At 40.2% G+C, this 17239-nt stretch overlaps 1 protein-coding gene and 1 long non-coding RNA gene across 2 annotated transcripts in view; one reads left to right on the forward strand and one right to left on the reverse strand.

The window, feature by feature from the left end:
* Window positions 1–17239, forward strand: part of LOC148885324 (uncharacterized) — a 141852-nt gene that overhangs the window by 56526 nt on the left and 68087 nt on the right. The gene's annotated exons all lie outside the window — the stretch shown is intronic.
* Window positions 397–16939, reverse strand: LOC148885325 (neurexophilin-1). The gene is made up of 2 exons (XM_089019383.1): window positions 16518–16939; window positions 397–4931 (listed from the first exon to the last, which is right to left on the reverse strand). Exons 1-2 carry the CDS (start codon window positions 16560–16562, stop codon window positions 4158–4160), a joined length of 819 nt encoding a protein of 272 aa, XP_088875509.1. The 5' UTR covers window positions 16563–16939; the 3' UTR covers window positions 397–4157.

Here is a 17239-nt window from a genome sequence, read left to right on the forward strand (position 1 = left end):
CAAATAGATAGCTAATAGAGAGCTAGCCATCCAGCTATCTCGTTGATAGATAAGATAGATCGATAGCCAGCCAACTCGACCGCTAACCACCAGCTAATAGATAGCTATTAGATAACTAACAGATAGCAAATAAATAGCTAGGTAGGTAGCTTGATAGCTAGCTCGACTGTCATTCAACGTAGTCAGTGTGTGACAATATCAGGAGATTGTGGGGGAATAAAAACAAGTAGTCGACCCAAGGCTCAAAGTACAATATGGTCTTGAGTCATTTATTTTTTTATTCTTTGGGATGAAATGAAAAAAAAAGATAATTAGACCGTTCCCGCTGTCACTTAGTGGCAACTAAAGTGCATAAAATTCAAGCGAATGAACCACTTTACACCAACTTCAGGTTTTCAGCACTTTAATGTGAATGTTTAAAAAAAAGCACAGTAAATGCCATTTCATCTGCACATGATACTTGATCATCCACTTGACAAACAAAACAAAAAGCCCACATTTACATACAAATTTTCAAATCGGAGTCTTTTCATTTATTTATATATATATATTTAAATATATTTATATATATCTATATATATATTTATATCTGTATATTCATATATGTGTGTGTTTATAAATTTTCTTTTGCTGTCCTTCTGGTTGAGGTGTTACAGTCTCGATCTGCCAAAGTGTGGCGGTCGCCGCTCATCTCGCACCAGCGGAAGTCTAGCGGGCGGGTGCCTATTGCTGCTAATCTGAGCAGGTCGCTCCGGGGGGGGTCCCATTAGAGGACAACCGACACCTCCGAACAAGTTGTGTCGATAATTTGTAAAATCACTTCAAATGGCTTCTACTGAGCGTATTTTACAAAGATTCCACGGCATATAGCTATATTTTACCTTTTAAGACTAGCGCTGAATATTCAGGAAGTCTTGTTTTTGACAATGCCTGACGTGACGTCACGTCTGGAACGCCCCTGACCGAGAAAGCGACACACAATGCATTTTGGGTACTTTGTTTGGTCTGAAAACTTCGTGTTGATCTGTGTTGATGGTGAAATTAGACGGAAAACACATGAATAATGCGATGGTAAATCCTTGTGTTTTGCACCACGACTACTATTTGATACTAGTTGACACAAATTCCCAGCAGACAAATCAGCCAATTTCCAACGGAGCTTGGGCACCATCTTGTGCATTTTCTGGAACGCTACATTGGAGTCCTGACAGCTCGAATTGATACGGAAGGACTTCTTTAATCGATTGCAAACATGTATGCTTTCCTCTTCAGAACTATTTGAATCATATTCATAACTGGATGAGTAACAAGAAAGCATCTTCTCCGAATCTGAAGCCATTGTTTTGATTCTAGAGCAAGGCAAGACGTCCTGGCATGACGTCACGAACAAGGGGGCGGGACATTCGGAAAGTGGCCACTTCCAGATTCCAAGTCATTTTTATTGTTGTTTTGCATTTGACTAAAAATATCATACTGCGTGTTTTGGGTATTTTAGATGCTATAAAACGGTTTCTGATGTCAGTTAGGAAACAAAAAAGTGATGTGGCTAGCTAATAGATAGCAAATAAATAGGGAATAGATAGCCCGATAGCCAACAGCCAGCCAGCTACAGCTTTGTGTTTGCCCCCATTACTCAGCTCGTAGCAGACGTGCGCATTCCATCATGACGTCCCTGATCTACTGGGGAAAAGGATGCTTTGATCCTCTCTTCATTCATCTCGAATTGCTTCATGTCACAAAGAGGGTACAGCAATTGCTGAAGAATGAATGACACTCATGGCTCCGTTGTGCGTTGCCCTCTGCCGTTGTTCACGACACACGTCAGCCGCCGGCCATTTATCTTAATGAAAGTATTTAACTCACCGCTGAACTGGGACCCAAAACACCCCCCCCAAGGGGGCGTAAACGTCTTGCTAGCCATCGAGGAGTACATCCCTCGGCGAAATCTTAATTAGCTCGAAAAGGGAGATTAAATAATATGCAATTATTGTGGTAATATTTTCATTTTCTGGGCGATAACGGGAGTGAGCGTTGCGAGCGAGCGTCTTTGTCAGGAGAAATCTCATTGGTAACAGTCAAAGTTATCTTGCGTGGAATCAGAAATCCTGACGGCAACAAAATGTAATTTGTTTTTTTTTTTCCTAGCGCAGAAGATTGAGTAGCGTTCTCCGTTAGAACCTTCTTGAATTATAAGAACTGCTTGTGGTGAGTTTCCTGTATCTGTAGTCACATTTTCAGCAAATAGTCCTTTTCCTTTTTTCTTTCCAAGAACTTGTACAGTGATACCTTGATTTATGAACTTAATTGGTTCCCAGACAGTGTGTAAGGTGAAGTGTGTATACCAAAAATGTATTACCCATAGGAAACCATTAAAATGAGAATAATCCGTTCCCAGGTCCCCATAAAACATAATTTTCTACTTTCTAATTTTCTAAGCCTTAAAACGACACAAAATATACCTTATTTTATGTATAATAAATGTGCTATTGTATTATAATTAAAGAAATAAACTATATTGTATAATAAAGTCGTTTTATTTACCTTTGTGATGGTCATTGACGTCTTTATGCAATAGATTTTTCTTTTTGCATAAAGTGTCTCAAGGCGCTCTGGGTTGTACATCTTGGAAATTGTGATATTGCAATAGATGCAGGCAGACACACTAGAAACTTCATTAATGGCTTGTTCCCTTGTATGTTCTCTTCAGATTGTACAAATGGCTTGTGCGGATTATTTGTGGAGCCTGTTTGATGGGATATTTTAACCTTGCAGTCCACACTCTGCCTTTGAACTATCAATGAATTTGAAACGAGTCCAAATTTCACTGTGTTTTCTATCCATTTTGTCACCATTTCACTTTGTTTTTGTTTTTACTTTTTTTGTTTCAAGCTCTGTCGTCTCCCTTTTGTGTGTGTGTTCACTTTGTTTTTGTTTTTGTTTTTACTTTTTTTGTTTCAAGCTCTGTCGTCTCCCTTTTGTGTGTGTGTGTTTCTGTAACCCCTCCCCCCGCTCACTGCTGCGTGTATCCCCTCCCTCTTTTACCACAGATCTTGACCAATCACGTGCGGCTTTAACCGAAGACTGGGGGCGGGCAATAGAGGACAAAAACAGTCGGCTGCTATTTTGTTGTTAAGAACCGGGCTCCTTCGCGAGCGACACTTCACTCATTGTGGCGCTCAGTGTGTTTTCCGAAAAATAGTTTGTATGCCGAGATTATATTCTCGCGAATTTAACGTTTGTAAGGTGAAACGTTCGTTAGCTAGAGCGTTCGTAAGACGAGGTATCACTGTATAAGAAAAAGGTTTGAAAATACACCATTCATTGGGGCTACGCCTTATACTCCGGTGCATCTTATACACCAGAAAATACGCTATATTAATTTTTTCATGTTATTAAAATGCTCAACAAATGATTGAATGAAATAAATTAATTTTTAAAAAGTCTATTAATGCACCGGATATAACAGGACTTCTAAGTGCTTGCTGGGCTTCCTCCTTCTGACTGGGGGATCTGCGGCTAGTCATCTTTCATGATATTACCGCGTTTAACATCGGGAGTGACCGAAACTGTTCGGTTTCTTCTCAAAAAAAGCATATTTTGGCATGATACATTTAACCAGATAGAACTAGATGCCCAAAATGTTCTGTTAGCATAGCCTTTTTGAGACTTTATTGATATTCAATGTGAAGAGTACGGAGGCAATGAGGCCTAGGGTTGGAGGGAGCTCGCATGTCAGAGGCAGGAGAGCGGTTGTGTGACAGGTGATAGCAGAAAAATCCGGGTACCTGCATGACACGTTTAGACTCGCTGGAGCATCCGTTATCCCGCTTCTTTGAGAAAGGCACAGGCTGATAAATCCCGGTTGGACTGCGCTACGCCAATTTTTCGCAGATCGCGGTAAAGCCGAGCTCTTCATGCGGCGGACGCCGCCATGTTTTTGAAGGGCGGTGACAGGATTTAGCGGAAAGTGACAAGGGTTGAGGTAAGAAAGTGTGTGTTGACGCTGACTTTGTCTACCATTTTGTGAATGACCCTCCCCGATTGCCATTTGATGTGCATATGTATAGTATTGTTTGAGTTTTGCATATATTACTCCGGTCAGGCTACACAGTGGCAATGAAAAACAAACCAGCGACCCCCCCTCCTACACAAGTCCTCTACCCTGACGGCAAATAGGGCATCTCATTATGATAATTATAGTCTGGGCAGACTTTCTGAACCAGGCGATAGTCTGTGCTGTAAAATGAAATGTAGATGCAGATGACTTTGAAAGGCTTTGAGCAAATCCAGGAGACGTGACTTTGGATCTGCTCCTGGAAGCAGGTCTTGGACGGGTCATAGTTACACAGCGAGGTGCGCTTACTGCGGTCCACCTTCTCGTAGTCCACGCGGCAGTTGAAGATCTTGGAGTCCTTGGGGTAGACTACGCTCTGGCGCTCCAGGTCGAACTCCACCGCTTTGACGGGCGGCACCAAGCTCACCGAGATGTTGCCCTGGCCCGTGGAGTTGTGGCGGAAGTAGACGCTGAAGGTGCCGTTGCCGTGGTCCACGATCTTGCCGGTGATGAGCAGATTCAGCCGCACCGTCTTGATGTTGGAGTAGAAATCCCCCCAGCCAAACATCTTTTTGAACTTGCCCGTCTTGACGATGGGCCGCCGCTTGACCCGGGAGCCCGAGGTATCTTGTTTGAGCGGGTCGCTGCCCAGCATCTCCCAGAACTCCTGCTTGGAAAACTCCTGCTTGGAGAAGGCCGCCGGCGTGCGGTAGGGCAGTTCGAGAGAGGTGGCGTTGGCGGCCCGCCCTCTGCCATGAAGCATCCAGCGACTCAGTGGCGACAGGGTCGCCTGGCTGCTCAGGAGGCCCACCGTCTTGGAGGAGTCTCTCGAGGTGCTCTTGGCGCTCGAGGAGTCGTCCTCCTGACTCAGGGCCACCTGGGACCAAGCAGGACAATGGACAGAAAGAAAAAGGGTTAGTGCAAAGTCAAAGTTGCAAAACTTGACTTGAGTCCGACTCGCGCTAAGAAATTTAGCACCTGCTCAGCTTGTGCAAAACTCAAGTTTGCTTGAACTTGCCTGTTTACATTTCCGAGTGTGAATTTTCCCCATAGCGTGCCCTTTGTTTTGATCTATGTAGCTCTCTAGCTATTTATTTATACGTATCTCAAGCTATCTGTCTAGCGATCTAGCTCACTATCTAGCTCACTATCACATTCTCTAGCTAGCGAGCTCGCTATCTAGCTAGCTATCTAGCTAGATAGCTACAAAAAAGGATCTATCTATGTAGCTATCGAGCAATCTTGCTATCTATCAAGCTATCTATCTAGCTATCTAGCTATATATCGAGCTAGCTACAAAAAATGATCTATCTATCTATCTAGCTAGATAGATACAACAAAAGGATCTAGCTATCTAGCTCGGTAGCTAGTTATTTATTTATTGTATCGTACCCAAAACACTTATTTTGTGTTTATTTGTATTTTCGGATGATTGTACGAGCTGCCGTATGTCTTGGATTGATTTACTTAGCATTTTTCGGCATCTTGACTAGTTTGATTTCTCCCACAGTAACTTGGGACGCTTTTAAAACTTGAGGCTTACTATGTGTCCCAGTCTGCATTTTTGTCTTGTCAATTTAATTTGACTTCACTTTGTCTCGTCAGTCTTGCTCCTGGCATCATGTCCAGGTGTTCCTTGTTCTCTCGTCACTGTGTTCCTATTCACTTCCCTGTTTTCATTTCGTTGCCCAATGTCCGGTGTCCTGTCAGCTGTCATCCGCGTCATGTTTCTTTGTCACTTTGTATTTCAATCGATTTGCCCGTTGCGTTATATGGTTATGAGCTGCGCCGCCGTGCCACCCCATTACTTTTTATTTGCCCATGTCTTATGATACCCCCCCCCCCCCTGTAGCCCTGCCTTCCGTGCACTTGGGTCCACCTACCTCGTTTGCCTGCACACAACGCAGGCATATAAATTACAGATTTAATCAATATTTAATTTACCGTGGAGGTGTCGGTGACATTTGATCAATGTGATACTGTATAACGTCTGTAAATGGTACAAACTTCGCCAGTATTGCATTCTTTTGTTTAGATCGGCTGCACATGGAAGCGAGGGGGGGGGGGGGCAGCTCTTGTGTGAGTTATTCCCCAGAACACTTCTGCAATGCCCCTGAGGGATATAGTGCAATTGAAAAAATCTGAAAATTCAAGGTCCGTTAGCCTGGCGGTCTTTGGCGGTTGGGTCGATATATCCGCTAGGGTGGGCTATAATCCTGTTAAACAATAGAGCTGTGCTAATCAGAAGGTGTTTCTCACACATCGATGAGCTCCGTCTGTAGCCGCATTTACAAATCTTTATCCGAGACAGCGCAGTAAAATGCTCATAAAATTGATCTTTCGGGTTATTTTATTTTATTTTTTTGCCCCCTCTCGTTTGTTGCGGACTTTAGTACGTGCCTGACCTATCACGTCCACAGTAAAACTGTTGGTTGTCCGTGCTATTTACGAGTTAGCCTGTTAGCTCAGTTTTATAGCCTGTTTTCAATTTCCTTGAATGAAATTTTAATGAGACAATATCAGACTACCATATTTTCCATATATAAGGCGCAACGGAGTATAAGGCGCACCTTCAATGAATAAAAAGTTTTCCAATTATAATATCTAAAGATAGAAAAGTGTTTGATATATAAGTCACACCACATTATAATAATAATAATACATTTTATTTATTAGCGCCTTTCAAAACTCTCAATGTCACTTTGAAGTCACAGGATAAGTTTTTCTGTGGGTGAACTGAAATTGATAGAAAGCTAGCTAGCTAATAGATAGCTAATAGATAGCTAGCCAGATAGCTAGCTAGCCATATATATATATATATATATATATAAATTTCATTTATAAGTGCCTTTCAGAACTGTCAAGGTCACTTTACAGTCACAGGATAAGTTTTTCTGTGGGTGAGCAGCGGTAGCCACACGCGCCAGCGTACGCTCAACCCGGAAGTAACTCAAATAGATAGAAAGCTAGCTAATATATAGCTAATAGCTAGCCATCTAGATAGCTAATATATACCCAGCTAGATAGCCAGCTAAACAGCTAATAGATAGCAAATAGCTAGCTAGCTAGATAGCCAGCTAGAAGCGCTAACATGGAAAAAAGGGAAATGCTGCCTTCTTGTGGAAGGGGAAAACCAGCGCTTTATCGACACCCGAACAAGAAAATAAAAAACCTGAACAAATTCAGGAATGGCGCTCGACGTCACATTTTCAATTTCCAAATACATTTGTGAATGGCAGTGAATGAGTTTCGAAGAATAAGTGGGGAGAAAAAAAAATGGGAATCCTTTCATCTGTGACCGAAGGGCAAAACGGCGGGAATTCCTCGCTTGCTGTTGGTATGAGAGGAAATCCCATTTTTTTTTTTTTTTCAGCAAGACAGAAAATCGATAGCAGCCCGCCGTCCGCGCCGCGTCGGAACAAATCCGGCCAGCCGCCTCAAATCGGCAGAATGAAAACGAATCTGAGTTAATCATCCCCTAGGAAGCTGCTACTTTCAAGATAGGAGGAGGAACACACACACACACACACAATTTAGGCGAGGACTCTAAAAATGCGGCCATACTTTGCAGAGATGTCGCTCAGCCAAAGTTAGCTAAAAGCTAATGAGTTAGCTCAACCATTATGGCAACTCGTTTTAATCAAATCATATCAGCGGGAAGAAGTGAGTTTCATTGCTAAGTCACATTCATCCATCCATCCATCTAGCTAGTCAGCTAGCCATCCATCCATCCAGCTAGCTAGTTACCTCGCTACATAGCTACCTAGCTACCTAGCTACCTACCTAGCTAGCTACCTACCTACCTACTTACGTACCTACCTAGCTAGCTACCTACCTACCTAGCTAGTCAGCTACCTAACTTACCCTGTGACTGTAAAGTGACCTTGAGCGTTTTGAAAGGCACTTGTAAATGTATTATTGTTATTATTATTATTATTATTAGTAGTAGTAGTAGTAGTAGTATATACGCAGTCCAACGTGACAGTACCTAGTATCAGTGATAGATAAAGTTGTTACAATACAATACAATTCTTGTCTTGACAATTGTGGATATATTTTGGTAATTTAACTATTTTTTACCGCTGATATGGTATGACTAAAATAAGCTGCGATTGTGGTTGAGCTAAGTCATTAGCTTTCAGCTAATTTGGACAAGCGATGTCTGCGCAATGTAGCCGTGTGACAAAAATATGTAATGTAATTAATTAATTATCTTTGTTTGATGTTGAGTTTGACAGTTGCCTACAGCAAAAAGTGGCAATAAATAGCCCCCACAACATTTTTTGAAATTAGGATTCCATCTTTAAAACGTTTTACATCAATCTACACAATTAGTAAAAATGGCCCATATGGCCGTTTGAATCTCCCCCTCCCCCAACCCCCAATCACAGACACTCTCTTTGACGACACACACCTGCTTTTATTTGCATCACTTATCATTTTTTGGTGAGAAAATGCGCAACCCGTTCCCAGAGGACGGCGTCATCACAAGCAGCTTTCGACGCAAACGACCTGCTAATATGGATCATTACGGTGGAATAATCCACCATGACTCTGCTGGGGATGTTCACACTCGGCTTAAAAAGCCACCACTGAGTACAGCGTTGATGAGCAATACAGTATGTATGTATTGCATTGTATTTTGGACAGCCACCCTCATTTCAATCTTGTATAACTCCAGAGCCATGTTATTGAGGAATTAACTCTTTCTTTTTGATAAAAGAAGAGATTCTAAGGTTTCTTACACTGAATTGGATGTTTATGTAGTCCTAAAACTCAATATTCTGTGGGTCCTGGAATTCAAGTGACAATGCCAAAAAAATGACACTGGAGTGGATACATTTTTAATAATAATAATAATAATAATAATGATAGTAATAATGATAGTAATAATAATAATAATAATAATAATAATAATAATAATAATAATGATGATGATGATGATGATGATGATGATAATAATGATAACAATAATAATAATAAGTGGATACATTTTTAATAATAATAATGACAATAATAATGCTAGTAATAATAATAATAATAATACATTTCAATAATACATTTCATTTATAAGCGCCTTTCAAAACAAGGTCACAGTTTATCTGTGGGTGAGCGGCGGCAACCTCACGCACCAGCGTTCACTCAACCCGGAAGTAACTCAAATAGATAGAAAGCTATTTATCTAGCTCAGAGGTGTCAAAGTCATTTTTTGCCGCGGGCCACATAGAGCACACAGCAAATTAATGAATAACTCGTTTTCAAATCTGAAGTCAAGAATAATGACTTTTATTGTGGTTGACATCCAAAAATATGACATTTTGGCTCAGATTTTAGCAATCATCATGGAATTTAACAAGTTTGATTTGCTTTCGCGGGCCGAAAAAAATGATGTGGCGGGCCGGATTTGGCCCGCGGGCCTTGACTTTGACACCTGTGATCTAGCTAATAGATAGCGAATAGATATAAGGCTATTGCATGTCTGGCAGTGAATTAGTTAATCTGAATTTTTGGAAGGCATGGCCTGACCTCTTCATACCTGTCAATCAAATGGCTTTGACAAGAAGTCACATACGACTGATACAAATGAAGTTTTCCATCCATGTTCATATTTGTCGCAGTGTACCACTATATTATTTCTCTTATGAACATCGTTTCGCTCCAAGCTGTTTTTAATAGGGAATGCCCCTCTAAATAGAGTTAATTTCACCTTCCCTGTGCTTTTGTCTTTCATTTGCATGCGTTTGAAGAGTTGAAACGCTGAATCATCTTAAAAAGGGGTCGCCGCTGTGGCCTGACACTGATTTTCTTTTTTAATTTTATTGTTGAATATTATAACGGGCATTACTTTTATGATTTTACATCCTTCCGTAAAGAATGCACACGGCTACAACTTTGTCGCCACTTTGCATTTAAGCGTGGCAAGGTTGGAGAAGTATATGAGGTGTAAGATTTCACCATCAGCAGCACGCTTTCTAACTTTCAATTGTGCAATGTAAGCAAAATTGAATGGGGCGGATTGCTTCGTGTCGGATTACGTCGTGGGGAGCAGACCCGAAAGATAGTCATCAAACTGGCTGATTTGTATCATTCGTTGAACATTTCAAAAAAAAAAAAAAAACTCAGGTGACATTTAGGATGCTTTTTTTTCTCCGTAAGTTTGCTAGCTTGTTGCCCTTTTTTTGGTGGTCTGGAAGCCCTGTAGCACATTGTTGCCACTCACAGGTCAGCCATGGAACTGCAACATTTTATTTATTTATTTATTTATTTATTTTTATTTATTTATTTATTGATGATGATGATAATAATAATAGTAATAATAATAATAATAATAATAATAATAATTTTAAGCACCTTTCAAAATGTTTTGGGGAGTTATTTATTTATATATTTATATATTTATTTATTTAATAAAATATGAATAATACATTTAATTGTTTACATTTATTTATTTATGTATGTATTTATTTATTTATTGATAATAATAATCATAATACTAATAATAAATAAATGATTTTAAGCACCTTTCAAAATGTTTTGGGGAGTTATTTATTTATTTATTTGTGTATGTATGTACAGTAAAGTCTCGTTATATCGATATTCAAGGGAGTCCGAAAAAATATCGATATAACCGGGACTATCGATATATCCGACCCTGTTTGCATGTAATTTTCTCCGTGCGTGCATAGAAATAGTATCGATATAACCGGGACTATCGATATAACGAGACTTTACTGTATTTATTTATTTATTTAATACGATATGAATCATACATTTAATTTTTTTTACATGTATTTATTTATTTATTTATTTATTCATGTAGTAAATAATAATAATCATGATAATCATGAAATAATGATGATAATAATAATAATGACAATAATGATAATCATGATAATCATGATAATGACAAATCTGCCCATTTCCAACGCGGCTTGTGCGCCATCTTGTGCATTTTCTGGGCGCTACATTGGAGTCCAGACGGCTCGAATTGATACGGAAGGACTTCTTTAATCGATTGCAAACATGTATGCTTTCCTCTTCAGAACAATTTGAATCATATTCATCACTGGATGAGTAAAAAGAAAGCATTTTCTCCCGAATCATTGTTTTGATTCTAGAGCCAGGCAAGACGTCGTGGCGTGACGTCACGAACAAGGGGGCGGGACCTTCGGAAACTCGCCACATCCGGGTTCAATTTGAAGTACTTTTTGGGCACTTTAAGTCATTTCTACAGGAAAACACATTGTTGTTTGTGTCTGTGGGCTACGGTTTTGCCATTTGTCACATGCGCTAAGCCTTTCCACTAAAGACGTGAGACAGGCAGCGACGTGTCCGTTGCCGCCGGTAATTGCCAGTCATTCAGCCTGAGTGATCGGCGGCCCCCCCGACCCCCTGTACTCTCTACGGGTAGCGCAATCTCCCCCGGCCCTCCCTCAGCTCAGTTACTGTGTCAGCGACAGCGCTTTAAAGCCACTTCCCGTAGCGTGCGGGGGTCACGTTCGGCATAAAATAGCCCGGGTGGGAGAGGACATGTTTAAGTGGGATGTGAGCCATCATTTCTGCTCAAGCAGGCGATGGCTGACAAGACACGGCGTCAAACATGCTGTGAAAATATCACATTATGTGGGAATTAACTTTAATTGTATTGTAATTTAGTGTTTTCAGCATGGGTGTTCGGGCCCATTTTGAACTTTTCTCCAGGTTTTTTTTGCCTTATACAGTAAAGTCTCGTTATATTGGTTATATCGATAGTACTGCTTATTACGATACTATTTCTATGAACGCAAGGAGAACATTTACATGCGCGCAGGATCGGATATATCGATAGTCCGGTTATATCGATATTTTTTCCGAGTCCCGAGAATATCGATATAACCAGACTTTACTGTAGTTGTATTAAGTTCATCCTGTCTACTTGATATCTAATTTAAAGGCGGAAGTATACACCGAAACATGTCAGGTATTTGAACACCTACAATACATGGTCTGTAAGAAAAGAATCTGTTTTAAATTTAAAAAATGTTTTGCCTTGTTGGTGTGTACTGTATTTCTAAAGCTCAATGTGTCTCTTCTACTGTCTAAACATAGGCATGAGTTTTACATTTTGGACTGCTTGGAGCCACGACTCCTGTTTACAGTATAGTGTAGCGCTACATGCTAGCGCATACATGTTAAGTCTCACAATTTGGTCTGGAGACTCCCGATTTTGACCACAATACTCACAATACTGGCTGTCTGGCTGGCTGTTTGCTATCTAGCTAGCTAGCTAGTTAGCTATTTGCTATCTAGCTGGCTACCTAGCTAGATATCAATTTGCTATATGTCCAGTTGGCTATATATTGGCTATCTAGTTAGTTATTAGCTATCTATCTGAATAGCTATCTAGATGGCTAGCTAATATCTATATATTAGCTAGCTTTCGAGTTACTTCCGGCTTGTGGGAATGCTGATAACCAGTCACAATTTGCGATCGAGTCAAACAAGCCCATTAAATTGCTTTTTTTAAGGTTCTGGTACAGTGTTTTCTTTACTCTCACGGAGCTCAAAACCAGCAGCTTTAATGAAGGATCGAAAGTTGAAATTTGAAAATCAATACACTCTCTCTCACCATGAGCTCGTAGCGAATAAAGTGTCCACTGAGTGTGTATTTTTTTGACCATTTGCTGAAAGTCCCTAGCGAGTCACCGTTTCCCTTTATTCTCCTCTCGGGAGAATTGCGCAAAATTGCGACAGAAAAGATGGAATTTTAAATCATCCGCTTTTTAATTACACTACCCCCCCCCTTAACTGACTCAATTCATTAATTGCTCCATAATTCATCAATGTCACGGAGCTAATGAATTGCTCATGACCCCCACCCCCCACCCACATTACTGTTGTGTTCCCTTTTTTGCATTCATGGGGAAAGAAAGGGGAACAAATAATGAGTGCTAATCTTATTATCACGTGAATGTGTTTGTGTGTAGTCTGCCGTTTTTTTCTTTTTTTTTTAACTATCACTTGAATATTCACACCCCTCCTTCTTCTTCTGAGTCTTCCGTCCACCCCCTCCGCTGCTCCCCCCCTCCCTTTTCCCCTTGGTTTTCTGTAATGAGGCAGCTGAGCCCGCGGGCTTCCGAGTAAGAAGAGGGGGAGGATGTTTTCAACTTCCCTCGTGTGTCTAAAGAGCTGATTTCTCATTAAAGGCAACATTTATTTATTTATTTATTTTGCTTTGTGTGTGTGCGTGTTTGTATGACTATTCCTGTGAAGGACCACTCACATTTTATAGCATACGTAGCAAGGAAATTTTTGACAAGTGAGGACCTTTTGGCCGGTCCTCACAAGTTTTTCATTCTAAAGGCTTCAATAGGGTCTATATATGCATCTGTTAAAGTTTCAGAAAGGTCCTCACAAATTCACCCAACATTTTTTGGTGTGTATTTTCATTTCACTTGGATACACACACTTTTTACTCACTGCGTGTGTGTGTGTGTGTGTGTGTGTGTGTGTGTGTGTGTGTGTGTGTGTGTGTGTGTGTGTGTGTGTGTGTGTGTGTGTGTGTGTGTGTGTGTGTGTGTGTGTGTGTGCGCGTGGTTAATGAGACGAAAAAGTTCATATGATTTTTTAACCAAATTCACTACAGGGGTGAGGACTTTGAATGTACCCATTCAGAAACCTCACTCTTGCTCAAGTTCACTTTTTATTTCTTTGTTTTTAAAGAAGTTGCAGTGGGAAATTAGTGTATCTTAGTTCTTCTAAACTTATCAGCAACGGTGGTCCTCACTCCTTATCTGGAGTTATCCGGACCTCACAAAATCATTGAAACAGGAATGTGTATGTGTGTGTGTGTAGTAGTAGTAGTAAGTGGGTGAGCCCAATTTAAAAGAAGAGAGGGGGGTATTTTGAATGTATATATATATATATATATATATATATATATATATATATATATATATATATATATATATATATATATGAGACATTTCCTATCATATCACACATACCCTATTTCAAAACAACCACATTCTGACTCAAAATTCTGTTAGCACCACAACCTCCAAAACAATTCCACTTAGCAGCAATGATGTTTGTTTATCAAAAGTGTACCCACCCAAAAAAAAAAATAATAATAATAATAATAATAATAAAAGAAAAAAAGAGTCAAGAAGTCACATCTAAAAAGGCACAGGGAGTGTCCCTGTTAGGTAGCTTAGTTTGACTGTCACTTGGCGATACAAAATTTGGTGGGCATGCCTATCATGAGTAGACCAAGACAAAGTCTCGAGTGGCAGATACTCGATTGTGAGGTACTGGAATTTGGGTGTTGCGGCGAAGCGCAACGTTGCCTTGCGCGGCTGTCAATCAAAATATAATAATATAAACCTAAATATTAAATATAAATATATTATATATCACATAAATTAAATGATAATAAATGTATCTACTGTGAGACTATCCAATCATAACAATAATTCAGGGAGTTATATTTTTCAAATTCAGCATGCTAACTTCCATTGCTGTTGATTTTTTTTGGAGAATATTATATATTTGGAAATCATTTTCTGAGAGTTCTTCAAAGGATAATTTATTCCCTAGACTTTGTTTGCTGGCTACCTAAATTCAATTAACCGTCTAAACAGATGGTGATGCTAAATAATGAAGAATCTAAGTGTTGGCTATCGCGTGTGGTTGTTGTTGTTGCTCGACTCGCCATAAAACATGAAAGTGGAGTTATCGAGTCCAAATTGTCCTGTGTAGGGAGATGATGATAGTCTTTGGCGTCCTCTGGTGGCCATTTGTGTTACAACATACATTCAGTCCTATATTGCTGGTGCGATCGGTGGAATGACAGCGCGTTGAGTTCAAGTGCCAGAAAATTGTAAGTAAACACGACCACCCCGAGTGACCTTTTTAAATCTGAATATAGTATAAATTCAATTGAAGCTGACTTTGCCATGCATTTAAGTTGATGTATTTATGCCAGAAGTAGCAGAAAAAACATATTTATATAAATAAAGGGTGATAGGGTCACATTGAGTCTCATTCATAAGTAATGCAGAGTGTGAAGAAACGGAGACCAAGTGTCAAACATAAGTAGTGTCACACACTTTTGAGTATGGCATCCTGTGACGTCACTTGACTTCATCTGTCCCTTTTTGAGTCATTTTTGTCCTTTTGTTATAGTCTTCAAACTCATTTTCTTGTTGCACAATTTGTTTTATCATTATCAGCTTTCACTTTTCACTTTTTTTTTTTGCTACTCAATGATCAAAATGACTCCCAAAACTCAGATATCAGTAATTACGTTTGGATATCTATTGTGCTTTATGAAAATGAATGCTTTTTGCAAGCGTGTTTTACTTGGGAAAAATTTGAATACCCGGACATCAGCAAAATTGTTTTATTTATAAATCAAATGTCTATTTATACGTGTTATTTTGAATAGCCGTTTTTTTTTTTTTTTATAGGCAAATCCATAAACCACTAATCCACCGTGTTGGCCTTTTCAAATTATTTATTTTGTTTACTACATGGTTTAAACATAAACTACAGTGTATAAGGCGCACCCAAAAGCCTTGATTTTCTTCAAAGATGACTGTGCGCCTTATATGTCAAGTCATATTGAGCCACAACAGGTCTTGCAACAACTGTCAGCAGCCACTGACTTCACATTTTCCTTAGTAGAAGAATAATGCTTAACCCCAACCTATACTGTCGCGCCTTAGTGTGTTTTCCTTATACAGTAAAGTCTTGTTATATCGATATATCTATCGAAAACTTTTTCTATGCACGCGCGGAGAAAATTACATGCAAACAGGGTCGGATATATCGATAGTCCTGGTTATATCGATATTTTTTCGGACTCCCTTGAATATCGATATAACGAGACTTTACTGTATCTGGAAAACCTTTATCTGTTTATATATTATATTTGAAAAAGTTTTTTCATTCATTGAAGGTGCACCTTATACTCCGGTGAGCCTTATATATGGAAAAAGCCATAGAAGAAATCATGCTTAACCCCAGACTTTACTGTCGCGCCTTATAATGTGGTTTTCCTTATATCTAGAAAACTTTTATCTATTTATATATTATATTTGAAAAACGTTTCATTCATCGGGGGTGCGCCTTATACTCCAGTGCGCCTTATACACCAGAAAATACAGTATTTGGATGTGCTCTATGTCATGTCATACATTTCATTTATAAGCGCCTTTCAAAACTCTCAAGGTCACTTTACAGTCACAGGATCAGTTTTTCTGTGGGTGAGCAGCGGCAGCCACACGCGCCAGTGTGTGCAATGATTTTTGCAAAGTGTTTTTGGAAGCCTTTGGTAAGCATTCTGCCCTTATGGTGATCGTGATTGATCCATGCATAACTTTTGAGTCAATTTTCAAGCAGGCACGTCCTTGTGTGCATCATTAGGACCCCCCTTAAATCCCCCTCGACCCCCCTTAGAATGTGACTTGGTTTTGCTTACCAAACAAGCGGTTCCGTTGAGGAGCAGCAGGATGAAACCGCGCATTGTTCCGCCACGCTTTGAAAAGCCACAACTCTTCCCTCCTATTTTTTTATATAAATAAATATAATTGGGGGGGGGGGGGGGGTTAAAAATCAACTCCCGCTTCCTCCTCCCTGCCCGTCGACTCGTTCTTCTTCACGAGCCTTCGACACGCCGTCCGTCCCGGCCAGCGCGCCGTCCCGTCATGTCCGTTTTTGTTAGCGGCTTTTCTCTTGAGTCTTTGTGGTTGTTAAAAAGTCCGGTTAGCCGTGACTGAGGAATTCCGTGCCGTTATTATCCATGGCAAGAGATTCCGAATGGTGCGCCTTCTCCGGGAAGGCTGCTAATGACGATGGGTCGACGCGCAGACCTCCTACTCCGACAGAGCGGTGCGCTGAGCTTGAGAGGAGTTGACACTCGTTTTAACACCTCTCTCTCTCTCTCTCTCTCTCTCTCTCTCCCTCCCACTTCCTCTCTCTCACTTTCTCACTGCTTTCCCGCAAATCTGATCCTAAGACCCCCCCCCCCTTTCCATCTCTGTCATTAACTCTTTTTGTCTGTTTTAATCTCGATTACCCAATTTCTCACATTCATTAGAAATGTAACACACTCCAACCTGTGTTGTTAACCCTGTCACCTCCCGATACCTGAGACGACGGAGGGATTTCCTATCTGACCCTCTTCAAATTTCTATCACCTCT

Source organism: Hippocampus bargibanti, linkage group LG17, assembly GCF_051943395.1.
Source record: "Hippocampus bargibanti isolate YZ-2025 linkage group LG17, ASM5194339v1, whole genome shotgun sequence".
NCBI classification, from domain to species: Eukaryota; Metazoa; Chordata; class Actinopteri; order Syngnathiformes; family Syngnathidae; genus Hippocampus; species Hippocampus bargibanti.

Coding starts and splice junctions, on each gene's coding strand:
- LOC148885325 (XM_089019383.1), bottom strand. CDS start 16,562: ATGCGCGGTTTCATCCTGCTGCTCCTCAACGGAACCGCTTGTTTG. Junction 4,932..16,517: donor TCAACGGAACCGCTTGTTTG/GTAAGCAAAACC, acceptor GCTTGGTCCCAG/GTGGCCCTGAGTCAGGAGGA.